This window comes from Solea solea, chromosome 18, assembly GCF_958295425.1.
Source record: "Solea solea chromosome 18, fSolSol10.1, whole genome shotgun sequence".
Classification (NCBI taxonomy): Eukaryota; Metazoa; Chordata; class Actinopteri; order Pleuronectiformes; family Soleidae; genus Solea; species Solea solea.
In genome coordinates, this window is record NC_081151.1 from 6,638,306 (window position 1) to 6,653,289 (window position 14,984).

The 14,984-nt window shown below is 41.2% G+C and overlaps 2 protein-coding genes across 2 annotated transcripts; one reads left to right on the forward strand and one right to left on the reverse strand.

Moving 5' to 3' along the window:
* Positions 1-93: 93 nt before the first annotated feature.
* On the forward strand, positions 94-4,916 carry ptgr2 (prostaglandin reductase 2). Its single transcript, XM_058615319.1, has 8 exons — positions 94-315; positions 1,668-1,786; positions 2,070-2,261; positions 2,702-2,872; positions 3,420-3,629; positions 3,850-4,059; positions 4,154-4,193; positions 4,276-4,916. Exons 1-8 carry the CDS (start codon positions 279-281, stop codon positions 4,338-4,340), a joined length of 1,044 nt encoding a protein of 347 aa, XP_058471302.1. The 5' UTR covers positions 94-278; the 3' UTR covers positions 4,341-4,916.
* Positions 4,917-5,784: 868 nt separating this feature from the next.
* Positions 5,785-14,984, reverse strand: tmem62 (transmembrane protein 62). Its single transcript, XM_058615318.1, has 14 exons — positions 14,789-14,984; positions 14,422-14,626; positions 13,000-13,111; positions 12,769-12,906; positions 11,656-11,701; positions 11,052-11,193; positions 10,232-10,356; positions 10,009-10,131; positions 9,769-9,924; positions 9,362-9,521; positions 9,037-9,235; positions 8,687-8,782; positions 7,959-8,077; positions 5,785-7,108 (listed from the first exon to the last, which is right to left on the reverse strand). The coding sequence occupies exons 1-14, from the start codon at positions 14,842-14,844 to the stop codon at positions 6,788-6,790; spliced, it is 1,998 nt and encodes a 665-aa protein (XP_058471301.1). The 5' UTR covers positions 14,845-14,984; the 3' UTR covers positions 5,785-6,787.

Genomic DNA, 14,984 nt, shown 5'->3' on the forward strand with positions numbered 1-14,984 from the left:
TGAACGTAAAAGAGAGAAACGGCGTAAAGGGTCTAAATGCCGAAGACGGAAGTTCGTAAGAGGGAAACCTCTTTAAAATACAACTTTGTGCAGGCTAACGTAAACACAGCATTTGGAGCAGAGTTTGCTAGTACTGGGCAGTTGTTATATAAAGTTGTGTCGCAATTAATGTACTAGCTACACTTAAAAACTATTTATATATAAAACCCCCGTTTTTGTTGTTAGGTCTGGTTTTCAAAATTAGTACCGCTTCGAATTAGAGGTCACGTTCCCCCGAAATGCAGGTGCAGAGAGTCGTCCTCAACTCACGTCCAGGTTCGCAGCGTACTAAAAAATAATAATTATTCATGACAAATGCTGACATATATCACCATTGTGTTATCTCATTTGTGGCGGGTTTTCTAGTCAAAATTGTGCTGCACTTTCTAACTTTAAAGACGTCAACACTTTCACCTAAAAAAAAGTCCTAAATCACTAACAAATCAGATGCAGCTCCATTGACTATTTTTAGTTATTGCCAATTTAATCTGTACATTTACACATTTTTGTTCCCATAGCCTTGATTAATACCGCTAAACGCACTAAAATTATATTTTTCATCCAAACCCTAGTTTCAAAAAGTTTTGTTTTTTCGATAACTTGTTTTAATGTATTAAATCCATGGTTCTCAAACTGTGGTATGTGTACTGCCAGTGGTGCGAGCTTTGGGAATACTGTTCTACTGTATCTACCAGGGTATGTGATTGGAGCTGAGGAATTTTGACCAGATTATGTAAAAAATTAAACAAATAACAAAAGAGTCAGAGAAAGTTAGAGTCACCTTATCTCTCGCTCCATAATCTAATGTCACTATATCAATGTGTGAAGTATATGTGAGGAAGAGGAAGATGATGAGAGAGCAAATTATCTTATTGAGAATAAATCTGCCTCCTGTGAAAAGTCTGTAGCTGACTTTGCTCGGCCTGTTTACACCACTGTATTTTAACATTTAACGTTGGTGATAATGGTGTTACTTCATGAGCTCAGTATTTTCTCAGTTGGTGCTTGGTGTAAAAAGTTTGAGAACCACTGTGTTAAATGATTAGTTTTCACGTTATTTATTAAATTTAAAATACATCAGGCCCACAGACACAAAATGCCAAGTGGAGAGACGGAACACAAGTGTTGTTTAATAAAATGTATTGATTATTATCACACAAATTAAAAATACTGACCTTACATATTGGGCATCAAATATTGGCCATCAGCTGCCCTGATTTTAAATCAGCTGTCACATTTTTTCAGATAGCAACCATTTAATTTCAGATCTGGCGTTCTGTGGCATTGACATGACGATTCCTCATGTGAATACAATGGTTTAAATTAGGAATTGGACATGGCCTTTTTTGTGTAATTTTCTAATAGCACCTGGTAACAAAGTTTGTGTATATACAGTATATCAGACTGAGTGTGTATGAGATATGGAATTATATGAATTGACTTTTCCGGTTTGTCGGGTGTCTTGTTCTGCTGACAATTTGCTTTTGTCTAATCACGCCCCCACATCATTAACTCCAGCTCCAGTTTAGTTCACCATTGACGGGAATGTTTGCACTTTGTTGCACTGAGGTTTCTTTATCTTGTGTTTGATTCCATGTGATTAACGTTTGCCATTTATGTACACACAGGTGAAAATGGGGTGCCAGTTCCTGAAAATTTCCGTCTGGAAGAGTCAACTTTAGTGCCTGACCTGAAAGATGGGGAGGTTCTTGTTCAGACTCTTTACCTTTCTGTCGACCCTTACATGGTATGTCTTATATATGTTTAAATTCTAGATTGTGTTGCATTGAAATACATTTTACAAAATATAGGTTTCAGGCCATAATAGGCATTACAGTTTATTTCTCTGATAGTCTGGCTCCTTATGACTGCTGTTAGACAACCAAAGTTACATCATGCGGTCATGAAGCCCATCTGTGTTATCTTAAGCATGATTAAGGCACCCAGTGTCGAGGACTCAGCCACAAAGGCGCAGGCATAGATTGACATCTCCCTTCATTGACTTTTATCTTTCTGTCTTTGCCTCACAGCGATGCAGGATGAATGAACACAGCGGTGCAGATTACCTGACTCCATGGCAGCTGTCTGAATGCGTGGACGGTGGAGGTGTCGGTGTGGTCGAGTCCAGCTGCTGCAGCACTTTTGCTGAACGAGACGTGGTCACTTCATTTACCTGGCCCTGGCAGACCCGTGCTGTACTGAAAGGAAGCGGCCTACAGAAGGTTTGGCACATTCAGCACGGGCATATTATCCATACTGACAGGGGGACATGTTGTGATTCATGTGGATAAAAATAATGATTTAAAACTGTGGTTTGTAACTTTATAATTTGTAATATAAATCATTGTCACATGAGTTCACTGAATGCTGACTTTCAGCAGTTTGACAGGGTAAATGCTTCTTGCCACCGCCCGCCCCTTTGCTACCACTGTATACGCACTGTAGGAGCCATATATATATTCATTTGTATTTTCTGGGTTTACTCCTCCTGAACACCAGGGGGCATAATGGTAAAGTAAATATATATGCATGTTAAATCAGGCAGAATAATAACGTCATCAACATCAAAAGTTACATACTGCAGCTTTAACATTCCATGCTGGGGAGAGAATCTGAGTAAAGTTGGTTGTGAGTCAGAACTCTCTCTCTCTCTCTATCGCAGGTCGATCCAACGTTGGTCGGTGGGCACTTGTCCTACATTTTGGGTGCAGTTGGAATGACGGGTCTCACTGCGATGCTTGGTGTAAGGGAGAAGGGTCATGTGACCAAAGGGGCCAATCAGACCATGGTGGTGAGCGGCGCTGCTGGAGCCTGTGGTTCCATAGCTGGACAGGTACAGTAAGAACAGCAAAACCCTTGATTGGGATTCAGTAAGACTGTCTTATGCAGGATACAGGTGCTTCTGTGTGACAGGCTGGTAGATTGTGCAAAAGACATTGTTGGTAATTAAAAACAAGGCAGTTAGCGAATCTTGAAGGCTGAAATTTAGGATATAGAGTATGTTATGCAGACCCAGGTTTTATACTTTACTGTTTAAGGTTCCAATAATGGCAATTCGTATCTGTAAGCTCCCATCTTTGTATAATTATAATAGATAGTTAATATTTTGATGTTTATTTTACGTGTCAGTGCTCACATTTAACATCTATCACTAATAATCACTTATAATAATCACCTCACATAGGCTTAAAGGAAATACCTTTTAATGAGAGAAAATCATTCTTGAAATGGTGGTTTTAAAGAAATATGAGGACAAGATGGAGCTGTAGATGTGTTATCTATAACACATAGCAACATAAACACAGTCTTTGGTTGCAGATATGAATGATGTTAGTTACGAGTCTGATGTTATCACTGAACGCTGTGCTTTACTTTTCCAGATTGGCCGGCTGGACGGCTGTGTGAGGGTAGTTGGGATCTGTGGATCTGACGAGAAGTGCAGAGCTTTAGTGGATGATCTGGGATTTTCTGCCGCCGTCAATTATCGCCAAGAAGACGTAGCGACGAGGCTGAAGGGATGCTGCCCTGATGGTGTGGATGTGTACTTTGACAACGTGGGAGGTGCCATCAGTGATACTGTAATAGCTCAGGTGATGCTCGAGTTAAGTGCATGCAAATTTCCCTTCATCTGGAAACACACTTTTTAAAGATGACCAACTATTCTGACCCAATTCACCACATAAATACAACTTTTCGGACTATTTTTACTGCTATTTCTGTAAATCTTCAGTAAAAGGCTGGATAGAAATCTGCAGTACGCGTCTAAACATCTCCAGCTGACACTCTGACCTCCGCCTCTCTTCTGCTCAGATGAACAGCAGCGGCCGCGTGATCCTGTGTGGGCAGATCTCTCAGTACAACAAGGACGTGCCGTATCCTCCACCCCTGAGTGAGGAAACGCAGGAGAACCTGCAAAGAAAGAGCATCACTCGAGAGCGATTCATGGTGCTGAATTACATGAGTAAAGCGGACGCTGCTCTCTATGAGCTCAGCCAGTTTGTTAAAAAAGGACAAATCAAGGTAAGAAGGCAGTGGTGATCATTTGTGGATGATTGTTGGACTGTTCTGTCTTTCTTCTGCACCATTCCTTATCTAATTGTCCTCCATTTTGCAGGTGTTGGAAACTGTCGTTAATGGAATTGAAAACATGGGAGGTATGTGATTTTTAATTCTGGCTTTTTCTTCTTTTTTCACCTCTTAGGAGTTGAATCATTTTTTTTCTTCATTGTCTTGCAGATGCGTTTTGCTCGATGATGAAAGGGGGAAACATTGGCAAGCAAATTATAAAGATATCGGAATGAGGATAATCGCTGTAGCTTCTCATAGCGACAGCACTTATCTTTAGATAGGAACCCACAGCTGCCTACTTCTCACCACCAGTAATTACCACTAAGTTTAGTTATCACCCACAATATTCTGATTTTGTGAATTTGTGCTGCTGTAAACTTATTTTACAGTATATCACATAAGATGTTCATTAATTCACTTATCTACCGCTTTATCCTCCAAATGAGGGTTGCTGGTGCCAATCCCAGATGAAATAGGGCAAAAGTTGGGTACCAAGGGCCACACAGAGACAACAATTCACCCTTTCACTCACACGTACTGTTAGTGTCCAATTAACCTCTGCATGTTTTTGAACTGTGGGAGGAAGCCGGAGAACCTGGAGAAATCCCACGCATACACATGCAAACTACATAAGATGTGATTTAGATCATTTAGTTTGTATCAGACTGCCAGCTTAAGTGCTTTAACTCTCAAGAATGTACAAAAAGGAACTGAAAGCAAACACACAAAGTTTACTGTAATGAACATTTTTTTATTCCACAGCACTAAAAACCATTAATAAAATAAAAATAGTGGTTGTTCATTTCTTACGAGTGTGTGAGAAAAGTGTGTGGCAGGTGCAAAAATCATACTCTTCATTCATATTTATGATACTCTTCAGTATTTTCAACATAAGAGCAGGTGTAGAAAGAGTCAAGTTAACACCAGCACATCACTTTAACAGTTTTCTCCTCGGGGATGTGACAGTGGAGGCGATGCAGTCAGTTTGTGCCTGTTAAATTTAATGTACAAAATGGCCAGATAACCAGATTTAGCGTAAACCATAAACAGCGAGCTTTTATACTGCGTTTGTTTGTGGAAAAAAGTCACATGTAAAGTTTGGAAATGGTGGCAAAATGCAGTACAGTACTTAAAATCCATTTAACACTGCCTCCTTGTGGACAGTTGGAACTATCCAATAACAAATCAACATACATATGCTTGAGTTATTCACTTGGTCGTGCTCCCTTATAATGGAATATACTCATCTATGCAAACTATTACCATCATCATTGCCTCTAAATCCATTTGTGTGTATTGAAAAAAGCACTGAGCAGATTTTTGTACTAACTCTGGGACATTTTTGGAGAAAATTACCATTCAGTCCATTTTTGTACTTTTATCAGTTGGTTCTTGTGGAAATCCAGAAACCTGCTACTAGAGTAGAAATGACTGAATTGAAGAGGAACACAACAGTCTATCGCTCTCACACCTTCACCATAAAAAAAGAGAGAAAAAAAAAAAATCAACATTGTGAACAATATAGACATGTAATTTCACATACAATTAACCTCTAGTGCAGGGAATGCTTCAAACTCCCACAACTTAGTGAAAATGCCCATTTCCAGTGCAGTTTTACAAACAGACCACAATACAATCAGAATGAATCTTTTTTTTCTTGCCATCAAACATTTGCTGTTGTTTTTTTGTCTGTTTTTTTTTTTTTTTTACTTTTTAAATTCACGGAGCTATTATGAAATATAAAAAATATTGTCCTGAAATACTACCGGGGCCAGCCTATTGTTCAAGTGCTCACATTCCTGAGAAACAAACAGCTGCGTTCTGTAGTCACGTTTGAAGGAGCATGAGGGGTCAAGTCAGCTTCTGTGTCATAGTGAAGCGGCATTGAAGGTTTTTGTTATGACTAAGTCTAAAATGTGATTATAATACATTTATGGTGGCAGTTGTGTGCAGTGGGATCTTTTTTCTTAAATTTAAAAACAGTTTGAATAATGAACTTCTTGTACGCAGATCGACTACGGTACGTAATAAATCATGAATCATTTCTCCCATTGGATTTCCTGTACATCTAGGCTGCATTATCTACAGTCTGTCTCCACAACCACTTTCCGTCAGCTGTGGGAAAGTAAGAAAAACCTACAGTCTAGGTATCATCATCTCTGGTTTGGCACGTTCAGCCTTCATTAGTGAATGAGAACGGTTTTCACGGGGAAGAAACAACAGGTGAAATCTTTCTTATTCATCCTTTGGCAGTGGTGAAGTGGAACTCGGGCCAAGGCAACACTTCCAAAAAAGTGCTAAAGCTCAAGTCAATGAGTCAGCTTAAACCCCAGCAGAGTACAGCTCTTATACAGAACACTGTCAACTGCAGCAGACGTTGGATTCGTCCTCATGTAGCTTCAATACACTATTTAACCCTTAGAAATATCCAATGCTTGTGTCTTACACATTGCGATGAATACGGCAAGTGGTGTGCTCACCGGTGCTTTACAGTAACATGCATATTACGTAAACTTAACTATCTAGAAACGGGATAGTGAGTGGTTTACTGTGAAGTGTCTGTGGAGGGAGAGAAAGAAAGGATGGGGCATATTGAGGCAGAGGGTGAAAGGAAAGAGATGGCAAAATATAACTGAGAGTCGGGATCAATGGATATTGTGGTTGCACAGTGCAATTACTGTCAAGAGGGAGAGACGCGCTTTCCATTGTCATGAATGAGAGGGGCGGGGCTTGTCCAGGCTCGGTAGATCAATAGCAGGCTGAGCACCAGCGCCCACGTGCGGACAGGAGACAGGAAAAAGGCCATGTGGCCGTAGGTCTGCAGGAGAAAGTAGCACGAGTGTGCCTGCCAGGTGAGCAGCAGCAGCATGAAGATGTGAAGCCCCAGAGAACGCCAGCGGCAGCCCGGCCGCAGGAAGTGGGATCGGAAGGTCATGCCGCGCCAACGCTGATGGAGGCTCCAGCAGAGGTAAGCGGTGAGCGGCATGTTGAAGAAGAGCAGCTGGAAAGGAGTTCAGTTAAATGTGATTAGTGCGATTCTCAGTGCTTCAAAACACGATGAAACATGAATGATAGCTGTGAAGGGAAGTACAAGTAAAGGGAAGTTAATTTTCATGGAAGGTTTTGGCTCGTATAAATAAATACGACCCGACATAAGGAAACAAGTTAGAATGACTGACAACAGTGGAACAACCACTTTATTCCCCCATAACACAGCTCATTGCACATCAACACAGAGGATGCAAGGAGTAATTCAAACACAGCAGGCTGCAGGCTTAAGTCAGAAATGCCGAATATTACCGGACCTAAAAAGCCTCAATATGCCTCTCAAAAACTTTCCTACCAGAAGAGAAGAAAAATACGAGTCTGCAGTGGAGACGTGTTTGAATATTTACGGCTGAAAGTGGAGCGGGAGATGAAGACAGATGGTGTGGATGAGTTTTTCCTGGACATGGAACAGTGAGCTTCAGCCAAGGTAAGCTCACACTTTTACTCTCATAAACGTTGCTGGTGGATATTTGACAAACTAATTTTTTTACAGTAGGTTTATTGTCGCCTCCTTTCAGCATGTGATAATTCTCCACTACTGTGACTGCTCAGAGCAGACACACTTTCACTATGAATCTTCACCTTTTGCTGACACGAGAAAATTAACCAAGTAGGTTTTAAGTTTATAAAAACAAAACTGAAAGTGGGACAGTCATGCATGTGTATGGGTTTATGCATGAAGACAGCGTTATTCACAGTGTATACTTGCAGCTCCTTGTTTCCATGCTTGAAATTTCTTTTACAACTACATGCATGATAATAATATTTCAATGATCAAAATAGATGCAGTTTCATTTTCTTACTTGAACCACTCCGACAACATAAGTGAGACTGCCCTCCAGGAAGTGTCCATCGATGAAAACCCCAAAGGCAAAGCAGGCACCACTGTGGCCATCTATCAATTCTCCAATGAACCATGGACCTGCAGGCAGCGAAGGGGAAACAGCAGCAGCAACCATTTAAGCTTTTATTTCTATTATTTTTAAACAACAAACATGGGCTCGTGAAAATCCTCTAAAGCAAAACAATAACATTCTTTGGAGTTTATTGTTCTATGCTGCCACACACAGACTTCAAATATGGCAACCATAAATAACAAGTCTATTAAATCTATTGCAATATAATAACTGTATATATACATACATACATACATTTGTATGTAAGCGAATCAGCTCTTCAAACTACAGAAAGCAGCATCCAAGCTATAGCTATAGATCCCCTTTTCCGATCCTCGCATCCCTACTCGTTTAATTCAGAATTTACTTCAAAATACCACGCATAACAAACAAAAACCTTCTTGGTCTCACACTAACTTAGATCTCAGAGCTCCTCCATTCATAATCCACCCGCAGATCACCTAAAAACTCAACCTTAGCACAAAATCTAATCCTAAAATCTTGGAAGTTTTACACACTCGCCTGTGTAAACATTAACTCAGTCTTTTGTCTTCATATACTGTGCTGCACTATGTAAACATGCTGTTAAAAAGTGCTTACTTATAGAAAGTAGAGGCATGTGTTTAATGACCCACCTACGGCTGTACACAGGTTGAAGAACAGCAGGGAGTAGAAGAAAGCGTCCATTTTACTGACGAGATGAAGCGACACGCACGCTTGAGACGTCAATCCTGCAGGAGATGAAGAAAAGCACACTCTTAAATCATATCACAGCATATTTTGGTTTAAAACAGACATAATCTTTATACCCCACCAAACACACATGAAAAAAACCATAGGTAACATTTTAGCAAGTGAGCGACCTTTAATAACATGCGGTCGATGTTTACGCTCATTAATTCGGCTACTGAAGGGCTTTTTGTGTGACATTGTGAGCGACAGAGGGAGAGAGAAAGAGTCGAGAGGGTGTTCACTGAGAGCTCACCTCTGCCAGAAGGAACGCGCAGGAACCGACAGGCCAGCAGCACGCCCACGTTCAGCAGCATCATGAATACGAAGGCCACTCGGCTCAGGATGTAGTGGTCCGTGAGGAGGATGAAGGACTGCACGAAACCAAAGCTGGGCGTCAGGCTGTCCTCCAGTGTAAAGTGGTGTTCCCGCACTGTTGACCGTCCTGCCGAGTCCTGGTTCACAGAGCACACACAAAGAGACAATGGACAGACTAATTGTTACTAAAAATCCATCTGCAAAACTTATCCATATTGATTAAAATTCCAACTCAGGCAAACAAAACGCTGCGCTGTGCTGACCTCCACTTTAACTCTGATTGTGTGCAGTCCAGTGAGGTAGAGAGATGGATCCCAAAGTAGAACATAGAGAGGACCTCCAGCAGAGTGGCCTTTCCGGTGAGGTTCCCCGTCTATGCTCACATGCACTGCAGTGATTAGAGCCTCAGAGAAGGCCAAGATCCTATGAGAGACCCAGAGAAATTTTCAAAATCTTTAAAATAATCATAAAAATATCAGCAATTTAAACAAACAGTTATGTCATTTCTGCCACGAGGGGTTTCAGTGTGGGATCGTGGGAATTGTCTTGTTGTTGCATTTGGTTAATTACCAGCCACCAGCAAATTTGTGAGATTTAGCTCTAGAGGACAACAATCTCCTCCATTTTTTTAATTTAATTTAGAATCAGTCAATACACACAGAGCAGACACCTGATGTGTGTCGATCTTCGTATCCGAGCCAGCGGCTCCACTCCTGGGTGCAAGTACTGTGCGTTCTTGGGGTTGGTGATGAGCACGGCAGGCCACTTCTCAAAACTCAGGTCAGAGAAACTCAGCAGGTCATGGTCGAAGGCCAGAACTCTATACCTGTAGACAAAAAAAGAGAGGGAGTTTGAGCGGTTTATATGCATTTAACGTCAGTTTGTGGTCATGTCATATTACAGTGCATACCTGCGGTTGTCCATCCAGTCACCCAGCTCCAGCTCCAGCGTGCCTTTTGGGTGTCGGCTGTGGAGGACGGGCATCAGGCCTCCCAGTGTGTGCAGGTGACCACAGACATAGGCAACTGCAGATCTAAACGCAAGAAGTCAACACGCAAAAATGTATTATTCTGTTAAAATAATACATTTTGAACACTTTCTAATAACCAGTTTAACATCCAGGACTTTCTTGCCTCATCATGTCTCGCACTCCAGGAGACGGGGAGACGACGGTGGAGGTGGTGTAGTGCCCGAACCAGATCGACTGGTTGCTTTCCAGACTCTCAACTCTGAACGTGTCCAGCAAGTCCATCTGAGTCTGTCGTGAGTACAGAAAAGAACGACATACGAATCACATGTTGCACGACACTCAACATCTACTGAGTACACTGCACGTCCATTTGTTTGCGCTCTTAAAACAGACAGAGACCTGTTTTGACTTTGAGTAAATGTACATATTCAGCACCGTAGGCCAATGGAACTCAGTCCTTCCAGGATTTTGCATGATAACTACACCTCCAGTTTCAGTTTCATGATATCATGGATATCTTTGCGTTTTTCTGTGAAGACACAAACTGTATCTTTCCAAAGAGGTGGAGCCTCAAAGTAAAATCCAAGGTGGTGATGAAAATGAATGTCCTGCAGCTCATTGTGTCAGTGGAGAGGAGAGAGGAAGCGTGATCAATAATTAATTACGAAACAGCTTCCGTCATAGTAATTTCCCTATGATGATTAGTCAAAGTTGCCATGATTAGGTTGCATTAAAGAGTGTGTGAATTGTTGAGAAGAATCACCAATTTCGGGAGGGACTGGCTAAACGTTTATTCACCATGCGTGTACAAGTCTCAAATCAACATCTTTTACCATTTACTTCAGTTGTCTAAGTTGCAAGTGCTATTAATGATTAGAAATATCACCACATGTGTAGTAAATGCAGGTCTATAAAAGGCCTAGTGTCAGCTGATTTTTTTAATTAAATATTTAGTTTAAATGGAAGTTGTTAGACAGACATACCCGGTTGAGAATGCCAAAGAAATTGTATGGTCGCTTGGGTCCAGGAGTCAGAGTGGCATCCATGCAAACAAAGGAGTAGTTGCCAAAGGGAGTTTTGTGAACATAGTGGAAAGAGCCTACTTTCTGATTAGCTGAGTATTTCCTATAGGAAAAAAAAAAAAAAAAAAGGAGGAAAAGTCAAACATGAGCAATGAGATGATGGGATGGAGCCAGCAGAGCTCCACTCCCCAGAACAACCCAGAGATAATTGAATGCATTTTAAATAAATAAATAAATGAGTTAGGACCAGTGTGGGAGACAGACTTTGTCTCGCAGAGGATGACAACAACATTAAGAGTATTGAGAGTGAGTTAGGAGATCAGTCAGCATTAGCAGAAGCAGCAAAGACACATAAAATACAATTTGTGTCAAGAGACAAGAGAGTCGGTCTGTTCATGTGGATTCTGCATCTATTCTGGTCCTCGGGAATACAGCCAGCCGAGTAGGAATAGGCCGCCGAGTCATGTTTCAGAGCCGTTGAAATTACAATGCACTCCGGCTGACTTCACACTCAGCCTGCTGCTACTACAAACACATACAAATACAACACCTCTTCCATACTGACCGGTAGTAATTGTTGACGCTGTCCAGTGACATTATGTTGAAGGCGTCTGTTTGGAGACAGGGAAACAATGGTGAGATTGAGGAGTTCATGAAAAGGGAACAATGGCCCAAACAGTCAAAAGAAGAAACTCCCGATTGGACAAATATTTAGTGAATTTTCAATGATTCAGTAAAAAAAAAACAAAAACGTGCATTTACGTGAGCTTCTTCAGTATGTGTGCCCCCACTGTCATGTGACCCGGATGTGAATGAGGTCTGCCACACTGCTGGAGAACTATATTGGTCACAGCGAGGCTGCATTTAATGCATCCATACAAATGTGTTATTAATAGCCAAGTTGCTGCAAAGGTGTTAAAAGACTTTATCAGTACAAACTGTAATATTGGTAGTAGACAAAATAAAGTGGTATTGATCCATGCCTTGTATTTCCATCCACTTGTTTTAAGTGAATATTTGGAGTTAGTTCAGCAAGGTAAGCAATAGGTGGCGCAAAAGTCCAACTTAATGACCCTGTAGCTTTTGATATATGGTCACATTTCATTGCTGCTTCCATCTATTAGTATAGAAATACACGCTTCTTTCACTCTGTCTCCATTGCACTCAACCCTTTTCCACCTTCCTTCAGTGTAAATGCAATATTTCTAGACTTTTTTGAATTTATTGTGTTTCCATGAGGTGTTTGCAATATGCAAATCCCATAAGAGCAGGCTGATAGATAAGTGCCTATATTTAGCAGAGGCATCAGGTTTCAGGAAGACATGGAACACTACCTCTCGTTAGCATTGAACGCACAGACCGACGAAAGTGACGAGGCACGCAGCAAAAAAAACAGTGATCAATAACAGCAGAATATCTGTCAAGAGATGCCGCAGATCCAATAACTAGATTTCTTTTTTTGGGACAATTACAAAATAACCATATCATGTTTCACGTCTAATAGCTTGCAATCCAATAATAGGAAAGACAGCAGTGAAGGGAAGTGGGTAGAATGACTTCCTGTGTGATGCTAAAAAGCACCGGTTAATGGGTTCTTCAGAAAATCTTAATAGGACACTCTCAACTCAAGGCGTCTCTACTCGAGTTGTTGAGTAAAGAGAGTGCCACGGTTTATCACCATGATTTCCGCGGATGTCTATCCAGCGAGTGCGCTCCATCACTCGTGACTTCTTCAGGATGTTGTGGTATGCCTGCCACTCCACCTCGTGCTGGAGGGAACCCACCTTGTTCTCGGTTTTAGCATCTGTCAGATCCCCTGGGGAGTGGAGAGGGAAACTGTGAGACACTGGTGTGAGCGACACACCGAATACTGTGACACCAGTGAAGCGGGAAAAGGAGTTTACGGTACCTGTTACAAGCACCAGAGCTGGCTTGATCACTTCGATAGTGTCAGTGCAGAATTTTTCAAAATCTGGAATGCGTCTGGGGTCGTGAAACCGACTAATGTGAATGTCAGACACCTGGGACCAGACAACAAAAACAAAATTGGGGATATGTTAAAATATTACTGTCATACATGGAATCTTTAATTAATTAATTAGAATATGGATGCATGGATAAATTATTTGGTAAAATATCTTACTCATCCACTGTTATTGGAGGGGAAACACATTCAGACTCTTTAGGTTTCTCCTAGCTCAATTTACTATTGAAATCTAAATTTCATAAAATATAGCAGATAGGATACATTATTTCTGATGCCAATCTTCAGAAGTCAGGTCAGCTGATGGCTGATGTATAACTGCTGAAACAATTACTCGATTATTAATTGATTACTAAAGTAATCATTAACTATTTTGATAATCCATTAATTGGTTTGAAGCTTTTTTCATTATTAAAACAAGATTTCTGATTGTATTAGCTTCATAAATGTGAATATTTTCTGATTTCTTTGCTCCAAAGATAACAAAGAAATCATTAAGAACTGAATCATTTTGGTTTGTGGCCACAACACGACATTCAAGAACATCATAATTTCCAGGTTTGACAAACACTGATCAACGTTTGTAATGTTTTCTGACATTTTATGGACCACGATTACTCGATTAATTGTGAAAATAATCGACAGATTAATCGATTATCAAAATACATGTTTAATCGAATTAATCGAGTGCTTGTTTGGTCCGAAAAGAAAATGTTGATCAGTGTTTGTGCAAAATGATGATGATTTCACATATCTTGTTTTGAATTTATAGAGCAAAGAAACCAGAAAATATTCACATATAAGAAGCTGAAACATCACTAAATGTATCAAGAAATATTTCTAATTAAATGCGATGTCTCAGTGTGTACTTGCACAATGCACAAACATATAAAATCAATGTATATCGTGAACCTTTTGTCAAAAATGTTGCTATTTATATTTATTATTGGATTTTTGCCCAGCCCTACTAAGCAGCCTTAAACATGTTTCTGACACAAACAAGTAATAATGACAGTGGATGGATTTAAGACTTTTCTTTTTTTTTTTTCATCGCGATGAGTAATATGTTTGCATATCGTCCCAGTTTGTCCCAAAGTGCAAAGTCTAAATACAACTTCCTTTGTACCTGACAATGACACACTTTTGTTGTCAATGTCCTCTTTCAGTCAATCGTTCAGTGACTTAACCACCACAGTCAGCTCTGTCTAAAACAACACTGCACGTTCTGCATTCGTGTTAATATCACAATAAAATGAGAATGAACTGTTATTTGGGCTGTGACAGTATTTATTATGCATTGTCAGACCAAACAAAGCTAGCTAGCAGGTCGAAGTGATTATAGCTCACCTGTATAAACCAGAATATATTGTCCAACTCGCCGCCGGGAAATGGTGGAGAACTACCCGTCGATTCAGCTCCATCGCCGGCAGTCGGCTGATGAACGCTCCGCTTCGGATGCCAAGCCGTGTTGTAGCTGTCCAGCACCCAGGAAGTGATGCACGCCAGGGCCAGTCCGAGGATCACCAGCGCACCGAACAGCCTCAGCATCCTCCTGTAAAAGCGAGGGGAGAGGGGGCTAACTGCCGCCGTCTGTCCCGGCCACAAATAAAACCTGCAGCTACTGGTGGAAACAGCTAACGGCGCGAATCACTCTAACATTGACTACACATAGAGGGCACCATTCATCTACATGGCTAACGGCTACGACTCAGACCGTGTGTGTCGCTGCCATCGCGGCCACGGGAGACGCACGGAGGCGCGGTGCTTCATTCACGGTCCGCACGGCTCGGTCTGCTCGGCAGTCGGGTTGCTCACTGACAGTTAGCTTTTTCCCCACACCAACAGCTGAGCTGAGCCAAGCCGAGCAGATGTATCCGGCTCGCTGGAAGAGGAAACGTCACCACACCATC